We start from the raw sequence: 27,133 nt of genomic DNA, 5'->3' as shown, positions 1-27,133 counted from the left end.
GCATATTTCTCTTCCGCCTCACCTCATTATCTCCTTTTTCATTCGAACTCGACAAATTATCAACGACTAATTCTTCCTCATCTCCCGTGATCATGTATGTGTCCGGGAACGATTCATCGAAACCCAACATCTGATCTCGGATGCTCGGGATCAGGTAGAGCTGTTGGATCACTGAGTTCATGTAGCACGTTGCACCGGCGTTCTTGAGCCCAACGAACCCGCTTGGGGCCACTGGACCTACAGGGGGCATGAACTCCCATTCTTTTATTGTATCCTCATTATCTGGTGAAGAATTTGTTAGAAACTATGAGAAAAAATACATTCACTGGTATATATTACCACAATGCAACTATTTTAATGTTTATGGCTTTTCATACATACCAAACAATTAACCTAATCATCATAGACTACATTACAACTTACCAGAATAGAAAAGTTCAGTAAGAGCAGTAGCAAGTAACCGAAGGTTTGGAATACAACCACGACACAACGCACACAACACGTTAAACGCAGCAATTGTTGTCATCGGTTGATTGCACACAGGACGTACGGATGTAAAGTCGAAACTATTTTCATCCTTGCTTCCCGTGTTCTTGTATTTAATGTACGCTCGAGATGCGGGGAAGAGAAAATCCTCAATCATGTCCTGGATGTTTGGAGTTTTAAAATCGAGAACATTTGAGTTAAGAATATCGCATCTTAAGTTACAACTGTGTTGAAATTGTTTAGTGTTTAAAATAAATAGGTGTGATGTTTATGTGCAATGTTTTCCATTATGTATCGAGCATTAGAAAATTTAAAAATTAAAATCATAAAAGAGCTAAACGAGTATATTTGTCTTTAAATAAAACTGTTTCATGTTAAAAAATAGTTTATTATTGGTTTTACATACTGATAAACTTTGCTTTTAAATACCAAAGGAGTTTATATTGATATTTGTAACTAAGCTTTAATCTAAAAGTTATGACAGTTACAACTGTTTAATGAAATATTTTACTCATGCTGTCATTTCAAATACCTAATATGTTGCATTTACAGCACAAATACCAATCATGCTGCTATAGTAGGAAGTTATACAACTTAACAGATGCATAATTGGACAAAACTCACTTTGACAAGGTGTGCACCACCACGATCTGAACCAACATGGAACTTTTTATCTGGTGTTTGAAATGAAATAAGTTCCTTACACACACCAAGGTGACCTTCTAATAAAGCTTCTTCTACTGGAAGACTTCCATTTGCTTTGCATTCCTCCTGTTAATATCAAAATGTATTGTTACATAAGTTAGTGGATATATTACTGTAAAGGAAATTCCTTTTTACTTTGCAGAAACTAAACCATTACATTTCAAATATTTTATCACCAAACATTTATTTAGAAAGTAAAAGTGATTTTTATTTACAATGTTAAGTTTGCTACATTTACATTATTGTAGCAGAAGTTGTGAGCTATTTTTTACCAATAAAATATTATTTAACAACAATAAAAATTTTATTTTGAGCTCTAAATGAGGAGTTATACTCTTTAAAATTAATTAACTTACATACAAACCATTATTACACGTTACCTTGACCCGTTTAAGCCATTCAATCTCATTATTAAGAAGAACTTCAGCATTTTGAAGATGGATGCTCGAACAGAGAGCAAAGTTAAGCAGTCGACATAATAACGAGAAATATTCGCGACATTGTTGAGAATAATCACATACAGTGCTCTGTGAAAAATTACTTTAAAATTATACTCTTTAATATAATTTAATTTATCTAGTTTACACTGGTTATAACTAAAAGTTTTTGCTCTATTATATATGAGTAAGGTCCAACAGCAAGGTATGATCGGGGCCTGGTGGTTTAGGCCCAACGTTGAAAAAATAATATTTAAAAATAAATACAACCAAATTTACTCAAAAAACATAAACATATGCAACAGATATATGCATTAAATAGGATGACCCTTGCTAAAAAGTTGCACGAATATGAATAAAAAACATCAAAATTAGTAAAACTATAAAAGACTCCCCCACCTTAAGAACTGTGATGAGTAACGTGATGAAAAACACGAGAGGTTTGTGACCACCTGAACATTTGGTGGCGATAAGTTGGAACTGTTCGCAAGCACATATGCGCAACATCCTGTAAAGATATGATGAATAACTAAAGTGCGAAGATATATTTTACATGAGCCTTTGTGAACATTAAAGTCGAAAATTTTAATAAAAAGGTATGAGCTAAATTGTTTGCATTGTAGAGTGTCCCATGTAAAAAATGTTTTAAAATCTATTTAGTGCTTATATAATCGATGTACACATTTTAAATTTAATAAAAACAGGTTATGCTGATATTTTATCTAGGACTAACCAATATTTCAAACTTATCAAACAAGATACACCACATGTATAGTACAAGAAACAACAAAGCTTACTTATCAGGACAAGCCAGAAGCAAGTCAATAATAAAACACTGCCATGTTTTGTCCTTCTGTAGTGAATCAAGCATATGTGGACACAAGGCGAGAGCTACAGTGAGAACTTGTAATGATTCTTGACACAAAGTGATGTTTTCCTGGTTGGTGTTGTGACGCATCGACTGTGGATATTTGCAAAGCTTGTTAGGTTTGTGGAAAAGAATATAAACGAATGTGTGAAATCCTTAATAAAGTAGTCTTAATTAATACGATATTTCTCTAGAAAACATTGTGTTTATATATGTTAAATATATTTCATAAGAATACATTGTATTTCATGTTAAATATACACAATACAACCGGGAATATATTTGGCATTTTTCTTATTTTACAAAACATACATTAAAATAAAAAAGTAAGTATGCATCCATGTGCATTAGCTCTTTGCAAATATACAAAAAAAACAACGGAAAAAAACTTCTAAACTCACATTTTCAAATGTTTGATGAATATCTTCGTTGCTAGCCCCGAGTAAATTAAGTGAATCGCTTGCAGAAGTCCAAGCCAACTTCATTATCTGCTTAATAACTTGTATGTCAGGTGTCACGTCTTTTATCTGTGGAATAACATGCTTTGTGATCAACATAAGAAATCATTTATAATTAAACTGTTGACAATAAGTAACCTGTTAATAGTAGTTTCAAGCATAACAAATTAAACAATTTTGCCATGTAGAGTGTGGTCGTATATTTTAGATAACTTTCTTTGACATAAAGTTTGATATATCAAAGCTTGGTTAGATTAAATAATCTGAATAATATAAAATTCAAAGTAAAAACTAAAAGAATACCACTAAAAAAAATAATCACTAGTAAGAGATAAATTAATGCATTATCGGTTTAGGTCATTGCAAAATTTCTATAAACTATTTTTCTTTCCTATAATCACCTCAGCATGACATTTCTGACCAAGTTTTGAAGCCACAGATCTCATGATCATACAGTTGACTGGGTTCGGTATTTCTTCCAGTGCAGAATGAAGAATAACTGCTTGGTTATGCACACTGTGTAACACTGGGGGGTTGTTGCTGTTTGTACTGTCGTTCAAAGCTTCAGCAACTGATGCCACACGAGCTGTGTAAAGTAAAATGTGCAATGTTTTAAACAATATATTGTTCATGACAATGTATGAGGTAGTATATGTATTGCCATGAAATGACAAAATATTATTGCAGATAGCACTTTTTAAATAATTAGAACAAACACAACTTATGGGATTTAAAAGCAGATAATATATAAAAAAAAATGACAAGCTTTGTTTTTCGTATTATGTTTTAAAAATAAAGTTAAAGTAACCAATATGTTGCTTACCATAAGACACTGTTGTGAGCATTAGTTTAGCAACTTGTAACACAGTTGTGTACGCACTCCTGTAAACACAAAGTACAAGTTGACTAATCAACACTACAATTTTAAGTTGAGCCAAAAACAGATGAACATATACTTCCAATAGTATATTATTTTTTTTATAAATTAAATGCATTAAATTATGTGTTAAAGGCAAAACTTACCGTTTAGTATGCACGTCAGCATTAGCAAGGAATGTACTTAGTGTGAGCATGTTGAGCACAAGTTGTGTTCCGTTGCTTCGAAGGAAGTTAAGTTGAACCTCACTTGAGTCAGGACACGCCTCATTCGATGCAGGCATCAGGAGGAAATATAAAACCTGGAATTGTAATAATCAGTCTTGTCACTCCTGTGACATTAGTACTGCATGGCAAATAGACTGCACTCTAATATACAATGTCTATTGTACATTACTTTTGTATTCGTAATAAAAGTGTTTGCAGAGGGCAGTAAACAAAGTGTTTTGTTGAAAAACTTTTGTAATGATGGGAACTTTAAAACTGTCTACAAATACAGATGTTTAAGATAATATATTATATTAAAAATTTTAAAAAGTAAATGGTTTAGCAGTTTTTTAACCTACATTTAAATTATAGAGAGCTTCTGAAGGAGATGAAACAAAGAACAAACATTCGATCGCTTTCTGACTTGAATGAGTCGAACCAGCTAACTTTTCTTTCGATATATCCGATGTTAGCTGCATATAGCACAAAAAAAACAGTTAATTAAGAATAGTTCAATTATTTAGGTAAAATAAATTACAAAACAATGGGCTAATATTGGTATGAAATCTTAGAAATCAGTTTTAATCTGCATTGAATCTTTGAATGCAAGCTTTCTGTATATATTGCAGGGTAGCAAATAACTTGTTTATTTTACAAGTTCCATGTTTAGTTATTGGGTGTGAATTACAACACATTCAGTTTTACATAAAGCTTAAACACAACACACACAAACACAAAACATCCAATTTCACATAAATCTTCAACCGAAAACACAAAAAACCAAAACACAATTTAATAAAAATGGTCCTTAAATCCATAAAAAAATTATACATATTGGCAGCTAAACAAGTTAAGGCAAAACATTAGAAACCTGCCCACACGAGATAAGCACCTGTTTAATGTCATTGACAGTCTTAATGTTGGCTGGTATGAGATTAAGAAGATGAAGCGCTTCATCTCTAAGAGACGAGGATCCAATTTGACATCCAAGGTCAGCAAGTTTGAAGAGGAAAGAACAATACCTTGGGTTGAGGGACATGATCTGTAAAGGATGTTGAAAAATATCATTAAAATACAAATAATAAGTCCATTTTCTTGTATAGAAAATATATTTTCGGTAAAAGTTGTTTAAAGTGATAATTAAAGTATGTTTTTTTAAAAGGATAATTATTATTAAGTGAACTGTTTATATTGGTAGCATGTAAAACATATATTGATTAATGCACAAAAATGTTTTTTTTTGTAACCATACATAAGCCCTTTCATAAAATACACACAAGAATATACAAAATCAGATTAGCCTGTAGAAGTAACAACCTGACATTTGTCATGTTTAACGCCTGTTTGTATTATTGAAAACCAGAGTTCTACAACAAATGATGTGACCCTAGGTACCTGTAACATTATGCTTTTGATCATGTTATGAATATGATGAATTCATGATAATGTATCATGTGATCACAACATAATAAACACAGGATATTTAAAAACATATTAGCATGTAGGAACGATGTGGCATTCATGTTGGGATTTTGAATATCGTGATAAAGTATCACGTGATCGGAAAGACTCACGGTTCCCGGGAGTTGTTGCTCGATGGTGGTTGAGTCAAGAGGAGATTGTTGGTTGGGAACGGGAGATGAGGAAGATGAACTATCGGAGCTTGATTCTGGTGATGAGGACGCACGGCCAGAGCTGTTGTTTTGAACTAACTTCAGAGAGATTGTCTGTGAGAGAAAATTGCATTGAAAAGTTGATGTAAGTAATCAGTTTGAATATATTTACACCAGGAATTTTTACAATTACATTCAATATAAATTGATATGGGCAACTTACACTGCGAGTTTTTAATGACAAACTTCCGATAAGTTTCCGATCAAGTTCGGTTCCAAGCTGTTCACCATTAACGTACAACTCAGCTTTCATCACACCTGAACTGCTTAACTTGAAGTGGCTGAGAACTTGCTTTCTGTGTTTAAAATGAATTGGATAAAAATTATGGGCGCTTATATAAAAAATATAGTAAAATGACCATATTTCCGATACTACAGTCGTTTTGTGTAAATTTTGGAACTAAATACTAATGGTAAAAAAACAGACTAAAAGTAATCATTTTGTACCTTGATCAGTTTAATGCTCTGTAACATATGGGGTGGAGAAAAAACAATTATGTTAAAGGTAGAGTAAAAAACACCAGACATGAAATAGATTTCCTAACATACTTTTTCTTTGTCTTCATTTTTGACATTAATGTCAACAAAAATGAAGTAAAATTATTTTGCAAATATACTAATGATTATACCTGACAGAAGCAAGTGAAGCATTGGCATGAGTGAGAATCTCAAAGTCTTCCGTTTGTCGTCCTTGTGCGGCGAATCTGATGATCAAGATGATGTTTTCTCCACGTGCTGCCCTGTGGTGTCAAGATATAAACATTTAAAAGTTAAATTCATCCACTTTGTTAAAATGCAAAATCAAACATTAGACTTGGCGAATTCAAATGTGATCAAATACACTTTCTAATTGTTTTGTATTACCAGCTATATTATTTAAATCAATTGGCCTATAAAAAATAATGTTTGGTCTTCTAAAACCATAAAAATCCTACAAATAAAAGTTGCAAGTTCCACAATAGTTACCTGTACATAGGAATAATAGTTCTCTCAAATGAGCATTCCTCGTCACACTTAGTGATATATTCACTCAACACAGTGAGGACACGAGTCATTCGACGGATCTCGTTATTTATATCGTTGCTTGAATCTAATGTTGCGTCATTGTCACCAACCAAGACTAAAAAACAAAATTTTTTTTTTTTTCCAACAACAAACAAAAAGAAAACAAATACATCAAAAAAAATAAAAAAAAATTTTTTAATAATAAAATTATTTCAATAGGTTATGCATATAAGTTAGATCATAAAATAAATTAAAAAGCAAACAAAACATTGCAGGGTAATTTTTATATTTGATGCTTACAAGCAGCTAAATAGAGTTGGAGTATTGAAAACTTACGGTTAACATTGTCGAATGAGACACGAAGTCGTTCAAGACATGATTGGATGAAATCCTCATGAATGCTTCCCTGGTTGACCTGAAGGTTGGGACCAAGGTTTGTGTAAATCTCCTGCAGAAGTTGAATTGCTTTTGTTGCAATGTCATCTTTGCCGTTCATCACAACCTGTATATGGTTTGGGTTAAAACTCTGGATTAGCAATAGATAATGTATATGCTATATAGGATTAGATAAAGCATAGTTATATATTTATACCAAAGTAGTCCAGATCACGTCTGTGAGTTTGTTGTGAATATTATTTAACCAGTAGCAGTAATATGTAAAAAAGCAGGAAAGATATTGAATAAAGGGTAATGTTACTGGCATAAGTCAGGAAATGTGATAATTTAAATACATGCCACAAATGGTGTTATTACTTTGTTGTAAAACAAGTCAAGCACATTGTTCATAATCATAGATCAACTATAATTAACAATTGCTACAGTAAGATACACATAACACATACAATACAATACTTACTTACATACATTAGATACCAACATTAAAATGTACAATGGATAGGAATATAAAAAAAATCCCTATTATTCAACTAATACTATTACCTTAAAAAACAATATAAGCTTGCATACGAGGCATTATTATATAAAAAAATTACCCATATATCAAACTCAATTTACCTTCATCAGTTACAACAGTTAGCCCCACTTACCCTCCACATATAAGGTACTCCAATAAGATCAAGCGCATCCATCATAAAACTTCCAGATGAATGGTGTTTAGGAAGAAGTTTCTTCTCATGACAGTTGACAGTTTTAAAGAATCGTTCGAAACAAAACATTCCACTTTGTGTAAGTTGACCGGGATCAAACTGGAGTATTTTGGTTTCGAAAAACTCCTGAAAAATGACATTACAAATATTATCACTACAGTAAAAAGGTGTATCATGTAAATACCTATTACAGGTAGGCTATGATAACTTGCAGTCCGTAAATAAGACATAGGAATTATATTAGGGGTTTAAGGTACCCACCATAGAATATTTATCTAAACAGATATTTCTTTCAATTTTGTATGTAAAGGTTGGAACTCATAGAAACTTTCCTTATGTAGTATTATGTATATACAATACAATATAACCACATATGCACATAAAACCATATATTCACATTACAGAATATGGTTGAACCATTATAATGCTTAATAAAGTTAATCACAAATCTAAGTGTGGGAACAGTAGAAAAAGGAAATGTAGTCATTTTTTTAAACAAACCTTATTTATATTTGGGTCCAGGTCTGGTTCTTCACCCATTAGTTTTGAGAACCATTGAAAGCAAGCTTCCTGATCACTCTGGTAAACACTGTTCTCAGCAAGACATGTCCATATCTGACAAGCTTGTGGCGCACATAACCATAACTGACCATCTGTGTGGAACATAGAATTGACAATTAAATACAGGTTTATTATACCATGTAATAAGGAGAGGTTTAACACATTCCTTTATATTAACATTGCACAAGGTTTACTATACACCTTATACTAAGACTATGGTGGATTGGTGGTAATTCTGTTTATTTTACATGATGTTGATGTACTAGGTATTAAAATACCATACATGTCATGAAATGCACTTTGCCTTTTTTTCTATGAAATTCCTAATAACAGCACGTTTGTTCGGTTGTTTCAGCTGTGGTTTATTTTTCTCCCAATATTATTGTTCACTTTGGATTATTAAATATCCTTGATATGCTTTTATATGGGGGTGGCTACACAACTTTATATTGTGTAAGAACATCAGTATAAACATGTTCTTTCTGATATTCAATACCTTTTAATATAAAACGTAGAAAGTTCAGTCTTTCATTTATCTCCTGTATATGCGTGTATCTACTTCCATTTCTTATTTCACTTGGCCTGTAACGAGGATTTTCTGGAATAAAAAAAAAATATTATAAAAACAAGTAAAACAGTAAGATCCATAGTCACATGTTAATTAGTTTTTAAAAATCTGTTGAAATTAAACAATGCTGCGTTAGTGATAGTGGTACATAATTATGTAACCGAATACACTTTAAAAGAAATATGCAGCAACACCATGGCCGGTTTGACTTCTGTTGAGTTTAAATTGAAAATTACCCCGGGCTATTTGTGGATAGATAATGCAGTTTCAATACAAAGCAAGTCTTGTATGGAAAACTGAATGAAAATATTCAGAATTTCTGCTGTCTTTTTCACACTGTTTTCAATTTTTTTTTAAAATCTGACGAACACAAAAATCTTATTTACAATATATATCATTACATACATACATTGTAAAAATGAATACAGATAATCAAATCATTATTATTTTCATTAAAGTTATTTATTTGTGTAAGAACAACAAGCAGTACCTTGGGCGTAGGTTCTTGCGAACTCAACATAGTTGGAAAGGTTGACGGCAACCAACGTAACCATGGAGTGTTTGTCTTGCAATCGATTAATTATTTCAGGTCGGTACGAGAAATGTTGCGTCCGATGCATGTTTGGGTAGTTTTGTGGAGCCTATGGGGGGTATATATGGTGATTAGTGTCAAAATGTCAATATATCAATTATAAATATAGTGCGTCTGTGGCTACTGGTATCTAATGTATTTTTGTAAAGCTATAACAGTTTATTTTTAAAGTAGAAATGCCAAATAGCTATCAGACATTTGGTAAGTTGACCATATGATTAATGCAGTACTAGTTTATATAGAGACAACACAAAACTAAAAACAGCTATAATGAGATATCATACCAACATATACTCACCTCATTAAATAACAAACATATTCCTTGTATTTGTCGAAGTGCAGGAATCACCCAGTTACCACTTTTCAATTCTTCAGTGAATTTATCGATCCAGTGAAGTTTTTGGTTGTCGCGATCTTGGGAGCAACTGTAGTCTAAGATCTGGTGAAGAGAAATAGATTGTTACTATGTTTTTAGGTGCAGTATGTTGTATTATAATTTGTAAAATACGAACAAATGAATGTTACTTTATCCTTCCCCGGCTGGAAAAAGACAGTCGCTATAACACGAGTGTTAATACATCTCATGCCAGCTTACGAGTTACCATGCATGTTACTTTGTTGGTTATTATTTTTTTTATTTCATTTTCCTTATGGCTGATAATTTGGACAACCCATTAGTGACCACTGGGTTGAAGTAATTGTCGTTAGGTGTCCTGCCAACGGCCAAATACGCCCACAATGGTAGCAGCGACGAGCCTTGAACCCATTACCTCCGGGTTACAGGCAGGCACGCTAACCACTTTGCCACCGCGCCGGACAAATACATAATGCAATATTTCTTGGGTGGAAGCAAAGTCTACACTCTATTGTTCTATTGAATATGGGCGATAGCTATAGCTCACATGGAAAGTAGCATGGGAAGTCAAAGTTGCCCAATAAGTGTTTTTATAATATTGTTTTTGAGTAAAATATAATGGTTTCTACATAAAACAATTTAATTACCTTAGAATAAAAACTTTAATTTCCAAAGCAAAAATTTAAACATAATATATTGTTTTAAATTATGTATCTAACTTCACAGTCACACTAAATGTTGTTATACATTCAAATGTTTTTTCAAATTATATATCTAGATACCATCATAAACCATATAGCTAAATATTTCAGACTTGCAGCAATATAGTCTCATTAATCCTTATGACATATCAGGTTGAGGTTTATTTGCCAATAATATAAGCTCTAGTTAACAATAAAATATTCATCAGTATTTTTGTAACCTTTTTATGAGCACTTAGTGCTTGGTCCATGATTTCTGTTGGAACATCATCAGAGTGTGCGAGGTTCCATAGGAGGTTGAGGACTTTATGAGCCATCACTCCATCCTTATCATCTTCAGCCAACCTCCGGATCAACTCCAACAACTTCTCTCGCTGCTTTTTACTCGCTCCTGCCCAACTTTCCTGGAAAGTTGGAAAGTTTTTTTTGTCATTATTCACAGATTTTTATCACAATGGTTATATTTATGAGTTGAGTTTATTAGTAAATAAATTAATTTGCGGTGAATATTATTTAAAAACTAATTTTTTTAAAACTGTTTTACATAAATTTGATTTTTTGGTGCAAAAACACTGCACAATGGTCATACTGACAAATGCTGGCATGTGAATATAATGACTTATAAAAAGATTAAATGGAGATCCCAATCAATGTTTTAAATTGGATTAGATTGAAAAACATTCATGTTAAATGGAAATTGTAGAATAAACCCTAAAAATATTCGTATTTTCATAATCTTTACCCTTGCACTAACAAGAACAGTTTCATTAATGCAACGCTTTCAATCTGAGCTAAAATTCTTCCCCATTTCTTTTAAAAAACAGCCACCATTTTATATACAAAATGATATTTACTTTGAAAAGTTCAAACAGATGATCCAACTGCTCTGCAGAGAAATCCCATGCAAGTTTTGCTAAAAGTTCGTGAACATTTTTCACAATGGCTTCATGTTTTCCTGCCTGTTGAGTAAATTAAAATTATAATGTGCTTAATTTTCGAATACATTCATAGTCTTATTGTCTACCAAACCCAACACAATTGATATATAGTCTTATCAGTTAAGTTAAGTATGCATTTTACTTATTAGTAAATATTCAGTGAATTAATTTAAACTAGTTCTAAGCAATATGTTGCGCTGTATACACTAAACATGTTATTTAACAAAAGTGACATTTGCACCTTATCATAAGAACATTAAGTAATTGGGTATTTTTAGACAATAATTAAAGACCATTATTAAAACATCTTAACATCTTCTGGGCAACAAATTACTACAAAAATATCAGTAAAATCAAGTATGTATTCACATATAAGAAAGATATTATGTTTTTCTATAGGATGCATGGTATATTTCAAGGTTAAAATTTTAATTTGGTAAATAACTTATTTCTTACCTGAGCATTCCAGATGCTTCCCAGATCATCTAATGTGAGGGATTTCTCTTTAATTATAAAACGAAGAATTTTTTCAAGTTTTTCCACATATTGTGGTTGATGTAGATTATCACACAACACGATTGATAAGACTTTGTTTTCTTTCAACCATTCCTGTCAATATATACGATAATGATGTTGTCATTTTTATAAAAGGGATACACCGTACGGACAAACACTTTATGTACAACATATGCAAAATTTATCCTCAGAAATATACAGTTGATGTCACAATACTATAGTTGAATATAAACTCTACAGTCGTAGCTATACCTGAATATTTTGATTTAACTATAGCACACTTTTGACTGCCATCTTAAAGTTTAGTTTTTACAATAAAAAAAAAAATATATATATATATACAATTTAGTCAACTTCCCTGTACATACGCTTGCAATTTATCTTTACGTATAATTGGGCATCACCCTAACCAGCATAACGGAACTTACCGCCATTTTTTCTGCCGTTATCCAAACTTCTTCATCCAGTGAATGTCTGCTGTGTGGATAATACGACACGCTGTGTATAACCTTATTTACTTCATTTAATGCGTTCATTTTCCCATTGAATGATGAGATCTTTAACAGCCTGGCAATGAAAAAAAAGTAAAAAGATTGTAGTTTCAGACAAAATAAAAGCAAACATATGAGTCATTTTTTAAGAAATTTGAGCAAGAATAAGTATTCAAACGTGGGAAATCTTACGTTTTGGACAGCAAACATCCCATAACTTTGGCTTATTAAAAAATTCCTACTGTTGGTTAAAAGAAAATACATTCACCAGCTTCACACATAATTACCTGAGAATCATCTTGAGGCGAAAGAGCTCAATTGCTCTTACTTTCTCTTCCACCTCATTCAGTGAGATCCTGAGTAGGATTCGCTTGAGTGATTTGAGGATGATGGAGAAGGAATCTCCTCTTTGTTGCTCCTGCTTATTTGCTTCCTTCTTGATCTCATCATCAGTAAGAGAGTCAAGACGGTTAATCACGACTTCAATAACAGATAGGAAGTACGTTTGGCATATGTGAGCAGTCAGAAGTTCGGATACTTCACCGAATGGTCTGCATGGAGGAGATGAAAGTTTTAGGGTACCGAATATCATTATACAGTTTACAGTATTGTATAGCAGAATTACCATACTATAGGTTTATAAGCATCATACATGCTATCAGTGGCATAACCAGCGTATATGAAAGGGGGCTGTTGTATTAATACATACAATCAGTGGCGCAGCCAGAAAAAAATAAGGAGGGGGGGGCGTTAATAAATATTTTTGGGTTAAAAAAGGGGGGGGGTCACAACCCCCGAAACCCCCTGGCTGCGCCACTGCATACAATTAATAGGTATGTTGCAATAAGACGTGTAACGTAGAAATCGTTTAAAAAAAAAATTACCAATTCTAAGAAACAGCAATAAGGAAGAGCGTTTGTGTCTCTGCTATTTCTCGGAGAGTGTGTGTTTGTGATAACGAGAGCAAAACAATCCTTCAATTGCCCCTTGATTGCTATAACTACACTAAACTTTACCATATTAGGCACTTTAGCAGGTAGGAATAATTTCCTTATATTAACCTTTTGCAATTTAATTTATCTTGAAACATAAGATTATCATTTAAAGCCTTGACATAAGTATTAAAAAGTGTTATATGGCAATGAATAATGTGCCGATGCCTGCTTGAAGAATCCAAAAACAAGCAATGCAGGATGTATTTACCTTATCAATGCAACTATAACCGGGACATTGAGTGCTGTTCCAGATTGAAATCGTTTTTGTAACATTTCGAAACCATCCAACTTTCCAAAGTAATTCACTAAATCCACCAACCAACCCTGCCAATCACAATCAAACATAATAAATGTGAATTTGTTACGTATATAAGTTGTTTAAATCTTCCTTTTATACAAGGAGTAAGGTCCTACTGCGAGGCATGCCAAGGACCTGGGATGTGAGCCAGAGTTGGTGGATTACACCCTAACCAAGCACATTCACCAAGAAAGAGTTTACTGATATTAAAGTAGCATAATACCAGTTTAAAGCAGATAAAACTTACCCTTGGTTGTCTTGTGTCTGCAGGTCGTGCATATAGTTCATCATCCTTAAGTTGGGCATCAAAGGGAACACTCTTTGAAGCCCTCTGTGCGTTGTATATATGATACTTGCAGTGTGGGTTGATGGCCATACCAAGCAGTTCAAGCAAAGGAGGAAAATCATCCGATAATTTTGAAATGCAAAGTTCAATGAGCAGCAAGATGTTCTTGTAAATGCACTCCTGGAAATTGAATGGTAGTAAAGGAAAGTTAGGTTAAGTGGTTAATCTAAGGTATAAAAAGAGTTTTATTAAGTTTTTGAATGGCAAAATGTTTGTACAATATTTGTTAATATATAATAACCACACAGAGAGTAAGACTAAACAACATGCCAATCTTACATGAATATTTAACTTCCAGTTGCTCACTGCATCATCTGTGAGGATCTTGGTAAAGGAAACAACTAAACTGCTGTTGAGGAATCTTTTGCATGGAACAGTGATTGCTCCTGTGCAAAAAACAAAAACTCATAAACAAATGCTTTAACTTAAACAGCCTATACTGTTACAGTGCATTTTAGGTATATTATTTAAATGGATGTAAAAAAAAGGCAAATCATAAACATATTATAAAAATTTAAATAAGTAATATTTTGTGGGTTTTAAAATTACACAAAGAGTTTTAAACCAACTACCAGTGTTCACCAACCTTGTGTGCTTTGTTTTATTGCGCATTGCAGTAAAACTTCAAGTTGTCCGTTGGGCAACACTGGAACCACCCACTGCGTTCTATTGATCATTTCTTCGAGTTGATCCAACTCAACCATCGGAAATTCAGGTTCTGCCTCTTTCTGACCAAGGTCTGTCACCCCAGCTTCATTTATTGTGCTTTCAGGACTAGCATCTCCACCTCCCATATTCTACAAAATGCAACAATTTCATATTTACCTGAACTACATAAACATTACATCTACAATACCTCATTTTTGGAAACTTCATTTTGTGGGGAGACTTTAGCCATTGGAACATTACTGTCTGCAGACTTGGCTGTAAAAAGAAAGATTGATAAAGTCTCCAATGTCGGTAAAGGAAATAGCTTATGCACTCTCTTTCAACGGTCTTGTGACCGCAAGGCGATCCCGTTTACTATTGTAGTCAATGGGATCGAGGGCGTTTTATGTAGTTTTTCTTTGTATTTTGACTTTATTTAAAGTTATAGGGAAAAATAACTATTTCCAAATATATGTATTTTTTTATTTCTGTGTATAAATCACATAACGCTGTTATGCCAAATTAAAGGTGGAGTGAAACTGGTAAAGTAAAACACACCTGGTGTACTGGTTATTGCCACTACTTCCTCATAGGGTGGTGGTGCTTGGTCCATGACAGGGGAATTATTTGTCTGACGTCTAAATATCTGAGAATTCTTATCTTCACTTGTATCCTATTGTATAAGTTTATAATGGTAAATGTATTAATATATATTTTATAATAATTAATACTACTGCATATTATACAAACTTGTACATGGTTAAATATGTTGAAAGAAACCTTATCCAAAGTTATCAAATTATTGTCACCACAAAAACAAAACATGCCAGTCTGTAGAATTAGCAGTTACTAACAAAATCTCACGCATGCAAGAAGTGTGTTTTTCGCGTTCGCGCTCAAAATCGGCGTGCAAATCAATACAATTCCAAATCACAATACGAAATCCCTAGTCTGCAGAGTATGGCAAGTGAAGGAACGATATTTTTTACAAAGTTTTGGTTATGCACGCCAATTAATTGAACAATGAACAAAAAAAATATGTATTACATTAAGTAGGATTTTGTAATGTGGCTTGGAAATGTACATGCTTTGCACGCCGATTTTGATAATACCAAGTGCGCACACGAGAAATAACTGTCCTGCCTACATGAGATCCCATCAGGAACTGCCATTCTCTTGTTTAATTAATTCGACAGCGTTGGACAAGCTATGGCTGAATGCATAACCAAAACTTTGTTAACAAAATCGCCTGTGAACCTGCCACACTTGGAAAACCAGCTTTTGTTTACTTTCACAGATAATTACCTTTTACATTTATTGTGAAATAAACATTTTAAACTTATTGATGTAAAGGAGTTGGAGTATTAAACTAAAAATATGTAATAATTGTTGGGAGTATAGTAAACATATAAATAAGTTTGAGAAACCAAACATGAAATTTTTATTAGTGCACTTACATGAGGTGTGAGAATTTGTATTGGTAAAAAATAAATCACTTACCATTGTAAACTTTGGGTAATACAAGGCTTAAGAAATCTTCTTATCGTTCACAACAACGAACGTTCGTATATAACAACAATAACTTTATTATCTGGCATTCATGTTCAATTAAAAGTACTAAATCAATAATTTCACGATTTTCTGCTATCGGCAAGATAATTTGCCGTAAGAAGCAGCCTACAAGTTCGTAGTTTAACTGCAACATATGATTAACTTGTATTATGCATACATTTTGTTGTTGTTTTTTACAATATCAAAAATGTTTAACTGCCACCTATTTTCTCCATGGTCCGATTCAAAAAGCGTGCTGCGCACTTGTTGATTTTAGTATAGGCCAACTATCAATTATGGCTGCAATTTAAACAGCACGAATGTTATAACACTAATATTGTACTTTAAAGTATCTTTAACCTATGCTTATTGCAACATGTTTACCCTTCACCACTCTAAACTTCCGCTGTCCGTGCAACATTGTTCACTTCTGTTTTTCTTCGTTGACCGTCACTTCGGAGTATGCTGTGGAAAACATTTACTCGCGGGAATAGAAACCGTATCATCCCGAAACAAAAAGTTAATTCGACAAACTCCCTTCTTAATTTTATTTTTGGTTGGCGTGAAAAATCTACACAATAAATTATTTATAACTAAATGTATGAATGTAACCAACTAACTTTTGCCGAATTTAAAGAGTAACATGCTACTTTTACCAAAAATATGAAGAAGTAAATATTAAGTATTTTAGTTTACTTCCCAAATTTTTGTGTCCATGTCCGAAACATATGATATTCAATCATAAGTAATATATATACTATGTATATAGATAATATATGTATTATCTATATTTTAACAGTTCATATTTTAACATGTTCTACCACAGATACTTAAATATCTATGGCTCAACTTTTAAGTATAGCGACCAAGAACAACTTCAGTTATATAGTGTTCAGTTATATATTGTGTACAATGTATTTTCAATATCAGAAAAAAAACTACAGTTAACACATAAACAATCTACCAGCAAAACAAAACCTCCATGCTACTTTAAAGTAGTACAGGCCAAAAACTTGACATTAAATTTCACAAATTAAAGTGTGATACAGATCCTACTAAATTTTTAATCCTCGTCCACAATGCATTTAACACATTGGTAACTGATTTAAAATGAAGTACAGGTAGACTGTATATACAGCAGACAATACATGGATACAAAACTACATAAAGAAGGTAAATAAAACCATTGTCTCTGTACACTTTATATTATAATAAAAAAATAAAAAATACATAAATGGCAACAAGGGTGATTGAAACTATGAAAGAGACATGAAACTATTTAATTCTGTTTCTAAACTATTACGCATGAAATTAAATTTCTGTATCAATGTGTGGAATTCTTACTGGGTCTAATGACATAAAAATCTATAAAATGATTTTGCAAGTGGTCATTAATGACCACAGTTTTGCATATACCTGTTAAAAGACAGTATAGAAATATGTACAACACTAAGCTGTGGTAAACACACTTTCTACCATGGGTTTTTATGCTGAGACAGCTGCATTATGTGGCTTGGTGGTCCACTAATTACACGCCGGGCCCAGATATAACCGTCTTGTGCACCTTCATTTAAATCATTGTTCGCTTCCCTTGGTCCAAGATCAAGGTTGGGTAGGTAGATGTCACGCACATATGCTGGGCCATGATGGGAATGGTCAAGTGGCACAACGTCGTTGCGGTGGCGGACAACTTTGTTGTGGTAAACAATGCAAGCAATGATTGCTAGCAGAAGAAGTAAGGTGCAACCTCCAACAGCAGTGGAAACAATAACCACGAAAGAGGTTGAAGAATCATCTGGTGGGTTGCCTCCATCAATTGGTGGATTTTTAGCTGTATGAGAACAGTTTAATATATTTTTAACAAATATTGTGCAAAAGTGTTTATTTTAACATTTTAACAATACAATAAAATCTCATGTTTTTACTGAAATACACAAGCTAACAGAAAACTTACAAGGGGATGGATTGGAATTAACTTCTATAATTATTTGAATGTCTCCACTGCTGTTAACTTGTTGCACTGGAGACTGAGTGACGTTTGGATCATTGTTGTTCGGAATAGAGTCATCATCATCCTCAATAAGTTGTCGCTTGTATCTGAAAAGTTATTAAGCATTAAAGATGCATAAATAATGCAGATGGGTTAGGTTTGCTCTTTCCACATGTTATTGTTGCTCTCTGTTTCTTCAGTTTACTAGTATCTTATCTCGCTTACCAAACATTAATTTCCCTACATTCTTACCGATGGTTAACAGCAAAACTGCTTCGAATTATTTCTCTTCTCCTTCTGGTAGCTTGATCATCAGAAACACAACCTTGTGAACATCTTGTGATTGAGTTGTTTGAGACGCACACTATCACTGAGCACTGAAAACATGATACATGATAATAATAAAATGCACATGGATCATACTACACATGTTTATACAGGTTTCCTAAGCAGGCACGAGGTTTATGAAACAGAACACTGTGTTATAACCACTGTCGTTGCCCAAAAGGGCTTTACCTGGATATGAACAACAATGGGTCCAGTGTTGTTTGCGATTGTACGAAACTGAAATGCTTTGATGCTGAAATGGTTTTCCATGCTTGAAGCTGCTGGATGCTTAACCATAGTGCTGTCCAATATGCATCTGCAACATTAGATAAAAATATTTTTGTTGGTAAAAATTGTTTTTTTTTGTAAAAATAATGTTTGAAACCCATTATATTAACTCAAGACTAAATGCTCTAATTTACTGTTTAAGATTTGAGTACATATATAATTTTGTGTTTTTTAATGTGTGAATGAACATAAGTCTTTGTCATATTCATGGCATTCAACAACCCAAGCAAAGCGGATAATCAGGTATAAGCTCTAAATTTAGTTCACATGAGTTATGGTTCAACAATGGTACACACCCGTTCCCAATCATTGTGTAAGAGTTTGTATTATCATTGATGTCCGCTGTTGGGTAAGCGATGCAGTTAACCGTGAAGAGTTGCATGTCAGTTCCCCCTCCAACAGCTCGAAGCCCAAAGTAAATGTCACTGTTTACTGTGAACTGAAGGGGGTAGTCATACGGACCTATCGCTACCTGTGGAGGGTAATGAAGTGATAAATATAGATGAAGTAGTTGAGATTTAGAATTTAGAAAAAAGTCCAATTTTAACATTTCTTTTTTACACACAGAATTTTGATATTTCCAGTTGCCCTATTATTTTCTAAAATGTGTTTATATAAACATGGTAAATGCGGGAAAAATTACAAGATGAGGTTTTAATTAGTTAAGCAATAAAATTCAGATAAAGGTAATCCATAAAAACACAACAACAATAGGAAACATAATAAATGTGTTTAACAATGTACTTTCACTTTCAAGTTTGTGGTTTATTGAATATTGATTAGAGACGTGAGTAATTTTTACCGCAATGTGTAACTACATAATCATGCACACCCTGGTCATCAGAAACGTGAGCGAGTGCTGTTTACTTGAGATGGCAAAATTGGAAAAATGCTTTCATTTTTCGCCCATTTTGTTTAGGTTCTGGATCACTGATTCGATTATGAAGCGTTGTCCCGAAAGAATCCGCCATTTAGCGTGGTACACCCTTCAGCGTTTAAAGGCTTTACGTAAAATCGTGCGTGGCGTAACAAAGTAATAGGCAACAATTTATGTTAAGATACCAAACAGATGAGTGTTTCTCAATTGAGTCAAAGTCAAACGAATCTGTTTCTATGTCATACATGCAGTGTTGGATGGCAACCACAAACATTGCGTGCGGTCTGCCAAACCCTGAACCATTCAAGCATCTGTTTGCGAAAGCCCTCATAAACCAGCGAAACTTTTCCAATGTATATTTAGTAATACTACACGTCTCAGTTTAAAACTTGACTAATTTACAAAAAAGGCTTTGAAAACTGAACAAAAGTAAAATGATTTACGAAGTTTAAGTTGATTCACTTGATTACTGCTATTAATTCAATAAGTTAAAGGTTCACTATTTGTCCTTTTCAAATTGTACTAAATGAAAAAATACATGGGCCATACTCTCTTCATTTTAAAATGCCATTAAAGTTTTAATAACCCGTGGGTTAAAAGTAAAGCTGTTTTAAAATAGCATCATGGTTGTAATTTAACAAAAAAAAGACGAATTTTGTGATAATCAGAAAAACTCACATACCGAAAAATCGGAACTGTTATAGAAATCAAGGAAGAATGAAAATGAACCCATTCCTGGCACTGACAACAAATCTACTTCACGTTCAACTGGTTGAAACGAGGTGGTGAGGTTGCCATGTTTTTGGAAGGTGCATGACACAGGAACGTAAAACCTAAAGCAGTGATTTATAATATCAGAGTTTCATTTGTATAACATTACTTTGTGTAATTTTACCACAGTAGATACAGAGCAATTGTATTGTGGTATTTTTATTGTTTTTAGTCCCAAAGCCTTGCTTTTCTAACCAAATCTATTTTTATCATGCTGTCATAACCACAGTTTTGCCTATATCTTTTAAACGGCAGTATAGAAAAATGTACAACACTAAGCCATAGTACCCACTCTTTCTATCATGGGATTTTATGCTGATACAGCTTCGTTATGTGGTTTGGTGGTCCACTAATTACACGCCGGTCGTGGTAAATTGGTAAAGTACATATTAATATACAAAAATACAAATATTAGTTATCAATTGGTGGGATTAAGAACAGTTTTGATTTTTATAGAACCGTTTAACAGCAGCTGCAGAAACTCTATACTCCTACCAAAGCACAGAAGTTTGTAATATATAATCATCAACTTACCATGCACCTCTGGTAATGGGAGAATTGGAATTCTGCGTTTCATCATCTTTTGAATCATCAGCAAATAAACGCACCGTGTTGGAATAAACGATTGTCCAAAAATCCTCCTTTATAAACGACAAAAAGTATAACAAAATACATTATAATGGCAAAATATATAATCTTGTTATGTTTTTAAAAAATAATATGGAATCCCAGTTAAAAGTTTAAACAGTTATAAGTCCAGTTAAGCTTTTGTTTTCACAAACAGTTACCTTAAATAAAACACATATTTCATTTCCGAATAAAAGACAATAGAAAATAATATTTTGTAACATTTGACATTTTATTACAATAAGACAAAGAACTGTGATTTATATTTAAAAAAACAAAGGTTTGGTACCTCTACTCTCATGCTGCAGTCACTGAGGCCAAATGAAAACTTATGAGAATCTTCTTCACTTTTCACTCGGCATTCCTCAGGAATGGGTTGAGTGCCGGGAGCTGATGTACCAAGAGATAATGCATTGTTATCTACTGAGCACGCAGATACTGTGATGTCCATCACATTGCTGTTACACTCAATTTGTAAGTCAGCTGTAAGTTTTAAACAGAAACATTAAATAATTTCAGTGAACTTAAACTTAAGCTGGGTTTACATTGAAAGTTAAATAAAGTAAAATAATACAAAAGAAAATGGGTACTGTTTGAAAATATACCATTAGTTATTTATTCCTTCAATCCAATTTAGTGAGTTGTAACACAAGTGTCTTGTTGTGTGGTGAAAACTTACGTTTGCAAGTTCTGCCATTAGATGCAAGAGTCCAACAATCTTTGGGGCATATGCAATGGTAGGAGTGACCAGATACTTGACACGTGTCGCTACAACCCCCGTTGTTCACATTACATGGAGAGGTGGCACCTGCAAGGAAACAGACAACGATAAACAAGTTCCTAGACTTTCTGTACATGAGTCAGAGATGAAGAAGATTACCGTGTTACGCTAAGTAAGCTGGCCAAGAATAATATGTTTACTATTTAAAATAAAAGGACACCCAAACTCATTTAGGTTTTAGGATAAGCTCTGGTAATGATTCCTCTCATAAGAAAATATTTCTTATCGTTTTTGGAAAACTTCCTTGTTGTAAAAAGAGAAGAACTTTTTCTATAGTTTCAGTAAACACATTGCAACCATAGTGCAACATCAAAATGTAAATGAAAAAAGGGAAAAAAAAGTTTTGACCATAAATTCTGTTTAAAACCTTACCTCCTACTATAATGGTGATACATCTTAACGCAGAAGTACGCCTGTAAAAACAGATACGATTTATATTTTTTTGACATTTGAACATTAGTCAAAAGCGTATAGGAAGTTTAACCAAGACTTCCTTAAATTGAAAACACACCTATTTTTTGGTCCATTAGAGTTTTTAAACTGGGATTCTAAATACAAAATGCCCCAACCAAGTTATCATTAATTGGTTTACTAAAGTTAAGCGACAAGCAACACCCATGATAATGCATAGTGATGTAAAAATTCAATTACGGAATGTCGTCCACAGCTGAAAAGCAAAGAATGTTTGTTCCAATCTGGTCAGTGGTTGGTTTCCAGCTGAGATCCACTTTGTAAACGTTGTCCTGTGTTTCAGTCAAATTGGATTTTGAGACTCCAGCCATTGAAACAATGATCACTTCTGTTATACTGGTACAAATGGATAATTATTTATAATTTTTAATTTAAATTAGAATACATTGCAAATAAACAACTATATAGTTTGACATTCAACTAGTCATCAACAAATTAAGTCTCCAATAAAGAACCCAAAAACAAAATTCTTAGGATTAATTTATATATATAAAGTATTTTTGCATCAATATATACCAAACAGTGATACATAATTCCGAATAAGTGATTATTTTTTAAATATAAAATTTTCTTCCTACTTTCCGGTATCATACGAGGGTTTGGCCGATAAACTAATGTTGAATGAATCTCCAGTGATGGTGGTTGTGACTTGTCCATCAGGTGGTGTGTTATCGATGAATGTTGGTTTAGCATTACAAGGATAGTTGGATGATTCCACTGAAACAAAGGATTACATTGTTACTGTTTTAATATATTAAAATAATTTATTGCTCCAGCCCAGTAGTTACTTATGGGTTGTCAAACTGTCTGCCACACATTAAACAAAAAAAATCCTAAAAAAATAATTACAAAGTTACATATTTGTTCCAACTCATAAGTAGGGGGAGGTGTGTGAAACAGAACACCCACACTGCCCTGCCATGGGAGGATAAATAGTTACAATCAATCATTAAGTCTATTTTTTTTTAAATCACTAAAATTGTGTTCGTTTTTCAATACATTTAAACAAATAGCATATGAAGCACGTTATAACTATGAAAGCAGATATTAGGTTGAATCACTCACATGCCACAATGTATTGTAGGGAAACATAACTCAGAGTATCAGATGGTGTTTTTGTAACAACATTTCCATTTCCCCTATCCACTGTGATGGTGGTAGATGGATGATCCTCAATGACAAGCGCCACTGTCACCAAAGTATCACGACCCCCTCCATTATATGTTAGTTGACAAGTTTCCTAAATATACATAATGGGCTTTAAATAAAATCAGGTCAAAGAATTACATAAGCATTAATGTACAGCTTTAAAAACAAGATTCAAACCTCATGTATTGAGAAGTAAGGATACTTCTGGCAGACTTCACCACATTCTTGTACAGTTTCACCAAACCTGCACGTCACCTTGTCATCTGAATCAGGATCTGCTGTTGAAATTTGCACCGTTTCAGGGCAACCAACTTGCATTCTGTCAAATATTGAAAACAATAACTAAATGCAAATATTTTTGATCAAATTATTTTGACTTGTTTAAGAATGCTATATATTAAAAAAGCTTGAGCTATAAAGAAATAAAAGTGAAAAAAATACGATACAAAACAGTAAAAATAATTAGGGACCCTTTTAAGTTTAAAATATTCTTAAGTTTTGGCAAAGCCGTTTTATTGAATTTTTCTTAGCTAGTAAAATGTAGAACATCAGTGCAGTATACCATATTGTATGTAACATAGACCACCATGAATAGTAAACCATAGTTCTTGTCCAGTAAACTGGGATTAAGTATTTAAAAAATTGTCTGTAAACTGGGATTTAGTGGTAAGAATTGGTTCATATCAAGATGAAATACTATCAGTAATATTCACCTGATGATTGGAGTGGTCACTGATCTTGGTGAAGAGTTAGGAAGAGTTGTATCTGATCTGATACCAACATCAATATAAACTGAGATGTTCCATGCACAAAGTGAATAAAACAAACCATCAATCCAACATCTTCCATCATACCTAATCAAAAATTAATTGTAAATTAGTTATTTTAAAATTGCTGGAAATTCCTAAGAGTTTCTTGAAAAGATAAAAAAAAGAAATTGACTATTTTTTGTAAAGTTACAGAAACAAGCGAAAACATTGCAAAATAACGTAGAATATACAAAGTAGAGTTGCAAAGTTTTTGGAGCCATTCTTACCACATCACAAAGGGATCATTATTTGTGATATTGAAAGTGACGTGGTTTGACCCAATCATCCAATCTTCACTTGCGTAGTAATCCACACAGTAAAATTCCGCTGAGAAAGTTTCATCATTATGGCTGGTCTTCCAAGTTCCAAAACCACTAGAAAGTTTGTTGGCATTGTCGCAGATTGGTACTTGGTAGAATGAAGTCCTCCAGTTGAGTTTAAACTCAAAATGAATCTGAAAATATAATTTGTGAAACTTGGTACAGTCCAACACAGAAAGTTTGTTTTTTAACAGGATGTTTTTTTTCGCAATTATTGGAGCCGATTTACATCACATTTTGCGTTTTTTTTTTTTTAGTATATTCTGTAGTATTGATTAAAAACCATTGCGCATTTAAAAAGCATGCAAAAACCCGAAAATCTTGGTGCATGTTTTTCAATCTGGTGTGTAACTTAAACATATCTGATCAAGTAAAGATAACTAACGCAGATAAGAAGAAATGACAACAGAGTTACATTCGTTCCCAGGAAAGTGGATACAGGTCAGTCGACATGTCAGCTTAGAGCAGCCAAACGGTTAAACCAAGTAAACCACACACAGCTACGCAGTCACAACCTGTCGAAACTTGCCTCCGTCTTTTATTTCACTGTCTCCAGTACTTAGGTAATGTCCTTAAGCTGGCACGATAACATAAAGCTAAGGTAAACTACCGGAACCATAGTTTTACACCGTTTACATAAGAAGCAAGACATTTTAAGGGTGATCACAATGTTAAAATTAGCACTCATCCGATTCTTTTTACAGAAAACATATCGTGAGAACTCGACACACAACTGAACCGTAAAATTTAGTGCTATGCTTAACATGAACCGTAAGTCATGAAACATACATTTCATAATATTAAAAAAAATATGTTTTATGGTTATTCCATGTTGGGAGTTTCCCGAATTTAAGATTGACGACGATATAAAAAAAAAGAGGGAGCCCATAGACTACAGACTATAATATAATATAAAGAAATACAGTTTAATTGTCTGTGTAAAAAGCACTTCCTTAAAAAGTCACAACGATTGATCTGAACAAGGGAACATAGGCATAAACAAAAAGAACAGTCGAGATTGAAAACGTGGTAACAAAGTGGATTAACTTGAACCAAGAATAGAACGCGCATGATTTTTGGCTGTGCCCTCTTTTCGTGACGTAGAGCGTAGGAAGATTAAGCACCAGACTGTAGTAATTGAGCGAAAAGGCACCAGCGTTAAGCCCAACCACAAGCCAGCAAGACTTGGTTCCGCACTTGCACTGCAACGGGAGCATGTAAAGTGGGGGTGCGGTTCGGATAACTTTTGCCGTCTTACCCGACTGCCCACATAGTAGCTACCTAAATTCTTACCCCGCAGTTTTAGAGCTCCGCGGATAAGGTTTCAAGAAATAACTTTCATGATCATGTCTGTACAGACAGCAGCGGATTTTCGTCAGCTTTGCTATAAGCTTCGCCCTTTTTTGATTTAGCGAAATTAGTTGTTGGTTATGTGTGGGTGTTTTACAATTAACACAAGTACGGAACAACACGAGTTAAACGAGTTTCACTCAATCTATTCAATATAAAATGCCCTTAATTCCTGTACAGACAACTGAATCCGAGTTGTTAAAATACAAGTATAGTAGGGTGGAAGATGGGACACCTTTTTTTTTCTGTTTTCTCGTCCTAATTAGTAGTAAACAAAGAACATTCAAAGAATTATGAAACCGTATCTTCACGACTCCCATAGACCGTTGTTAATTGTTTAAAACACAATCAGGATATTTAGATATTTTGTGCTAAAGGTGTCCCATCTTCCCCCATCCTATTATATATATTATATATCAATAAACATGGTTTACCTTATAAATATATTTACATTACGAGTTTTAATGAGCAAACAAAGTTGCAAAGCTAATAAAAAGTATAAATATTGCAAATCGAAATGAGGTACGTACACGTGAGATATTATATGGTAGGGGGTAAAATGGGATACGGGGTAAAAGTCGGACACTTTTTAAATTCTTTTTACGGGCCCTTATTTCATTATAGACAAAAAATGTTCCAGGATTCATGGACAGCATTCTCACAACTATAAAGCGCGCATTAAAGCCTATTACTACTTTAATTTATTAATATTCCAAGTTTTAAGTAGAAACAGTATTATTTTAATGAGTGAAAACATGCGTAATAGTAAAGTGCCAATTTTAAATGCTTCCCGAATAATATTGAAACAACGGAAATTTTATAATTTTTTAAACCATTAATCGAGAATGGAAAATTTAGTAATAAAATTAGAGTTGTGAAAAAAAGAAATATGCACATTAAAAATATTTCCCGGGTCAATTTGGCTTAAAATTGGGTAAATAGGCACATTAATGCAGTAAAGTTTATAAAGTGAAGAAACTATCACAGCCGGT

At 33.2% G+C, this 27,133-nt stretch overlaps 1 protein-coding gene and 1 non-coding gene across 3 annotated transcripts in view; both read right to left on the bottom strand.

Annotated features, from left to right (window-relative positions):
• Nucleotides 1–7,874: 7,874 nt before the first annotated feature.
• mir5600 (microRNA 5600) lies at nt 7,875–7,940 on the bottom strand. Its single transcript, NR_048940.1, has one exon. It is a non-coding gene; the product is annotated as a microRNA 5600 (primary transcript).
• Nucleotides 7,941–17,265: 9,325 nt separating this feature from the next.
• LOC100180926 overlaps nt 17,266–27,133 on the bottom strand; it is a 13,504-nt gene continuing 3,636 nt past the window's right edge. Inside the window, exons 1-17 of one of the 2 annotated variants that reach the window (XM_026835080.1) lie at nt 25,307–25,401; nt 24,699–24,925; nt 24,376–24,516; nt 23,840–23,981; nt 23,579–23,753; nt 23,092–23,230; nt 22,694–22,849; nt 22,415–22,455; nt 21,941–22,069; nt 21,551–21,744; nt 21,169–21,275; nt 20,546–20,696; nt 19,283–19,458; nt 18,888–19,014; nt 18,624–18,748; nt 18,336–18,478; nt 17,266–18,212 (exon numbers count right to left, since the gene is read on the bottom strand). In XM_026835080.1, the coding sequence (XP_026690881.1) occupies nt 17,854–18,212; nt 18,336–18,478; nt 18,624–18,748; nt 18,888–19,014; nt 19,283–19,458; nt 20,546–20,696; nt 21,169–21,275; nt 21,551–21,744; nt 21,941–22,069; nt 22,415–22,455; nt 22,694–22,849; nt 23,092–23,230; nt 23,579–23,753; nt 23,840–23,981; nt 24,376–24,516; nt 24,699–24,757 (2,364 nt within the window). In that variant the 5' untranslated portion in view covers nt 24,758–24,925; nt 25,307–25,401 and the 3' untranslated portion in view covers nt 17,266–17,853. Of the gene's footprint in view, nt 18,213–18,335; nt 18,479–18,623; nt 18,749–18,887; nt 19,015–19,282; nt 19,459–20,545; nt 20,697–21,168; nt 21,276–21,550; nt 21,745–21,940; nt 22,070–22,414; nt 22,456–22,693; nt 22,850–23,091; nt 23,231–23,578; nt 23,754–23,839; nt 23,982–24,375; nt 24,517–24,698; nt 24,926–25,306; nt 25,402–27,133 lie in introns of those variants that run through there. The other variant, XM_009860650.3, reaches the window with a different exon arrangement.

This window comes from Ciona intestinalis, chromosome 7 (assembly GCF_000224145.3).
Source record: "Ciona intestinalis chromosome 7, KH, whole genome shotgun sequence".
Lineage (NCBI taxonomy): Eukaryota > Metazoa > Chordata > Ascidiacea > Phlebobranchia > Cionidae > Ciona > Ciona intestinalis.
This window is presented reverse-complemented; position numbering and strand designations above follow the sequence as displayed.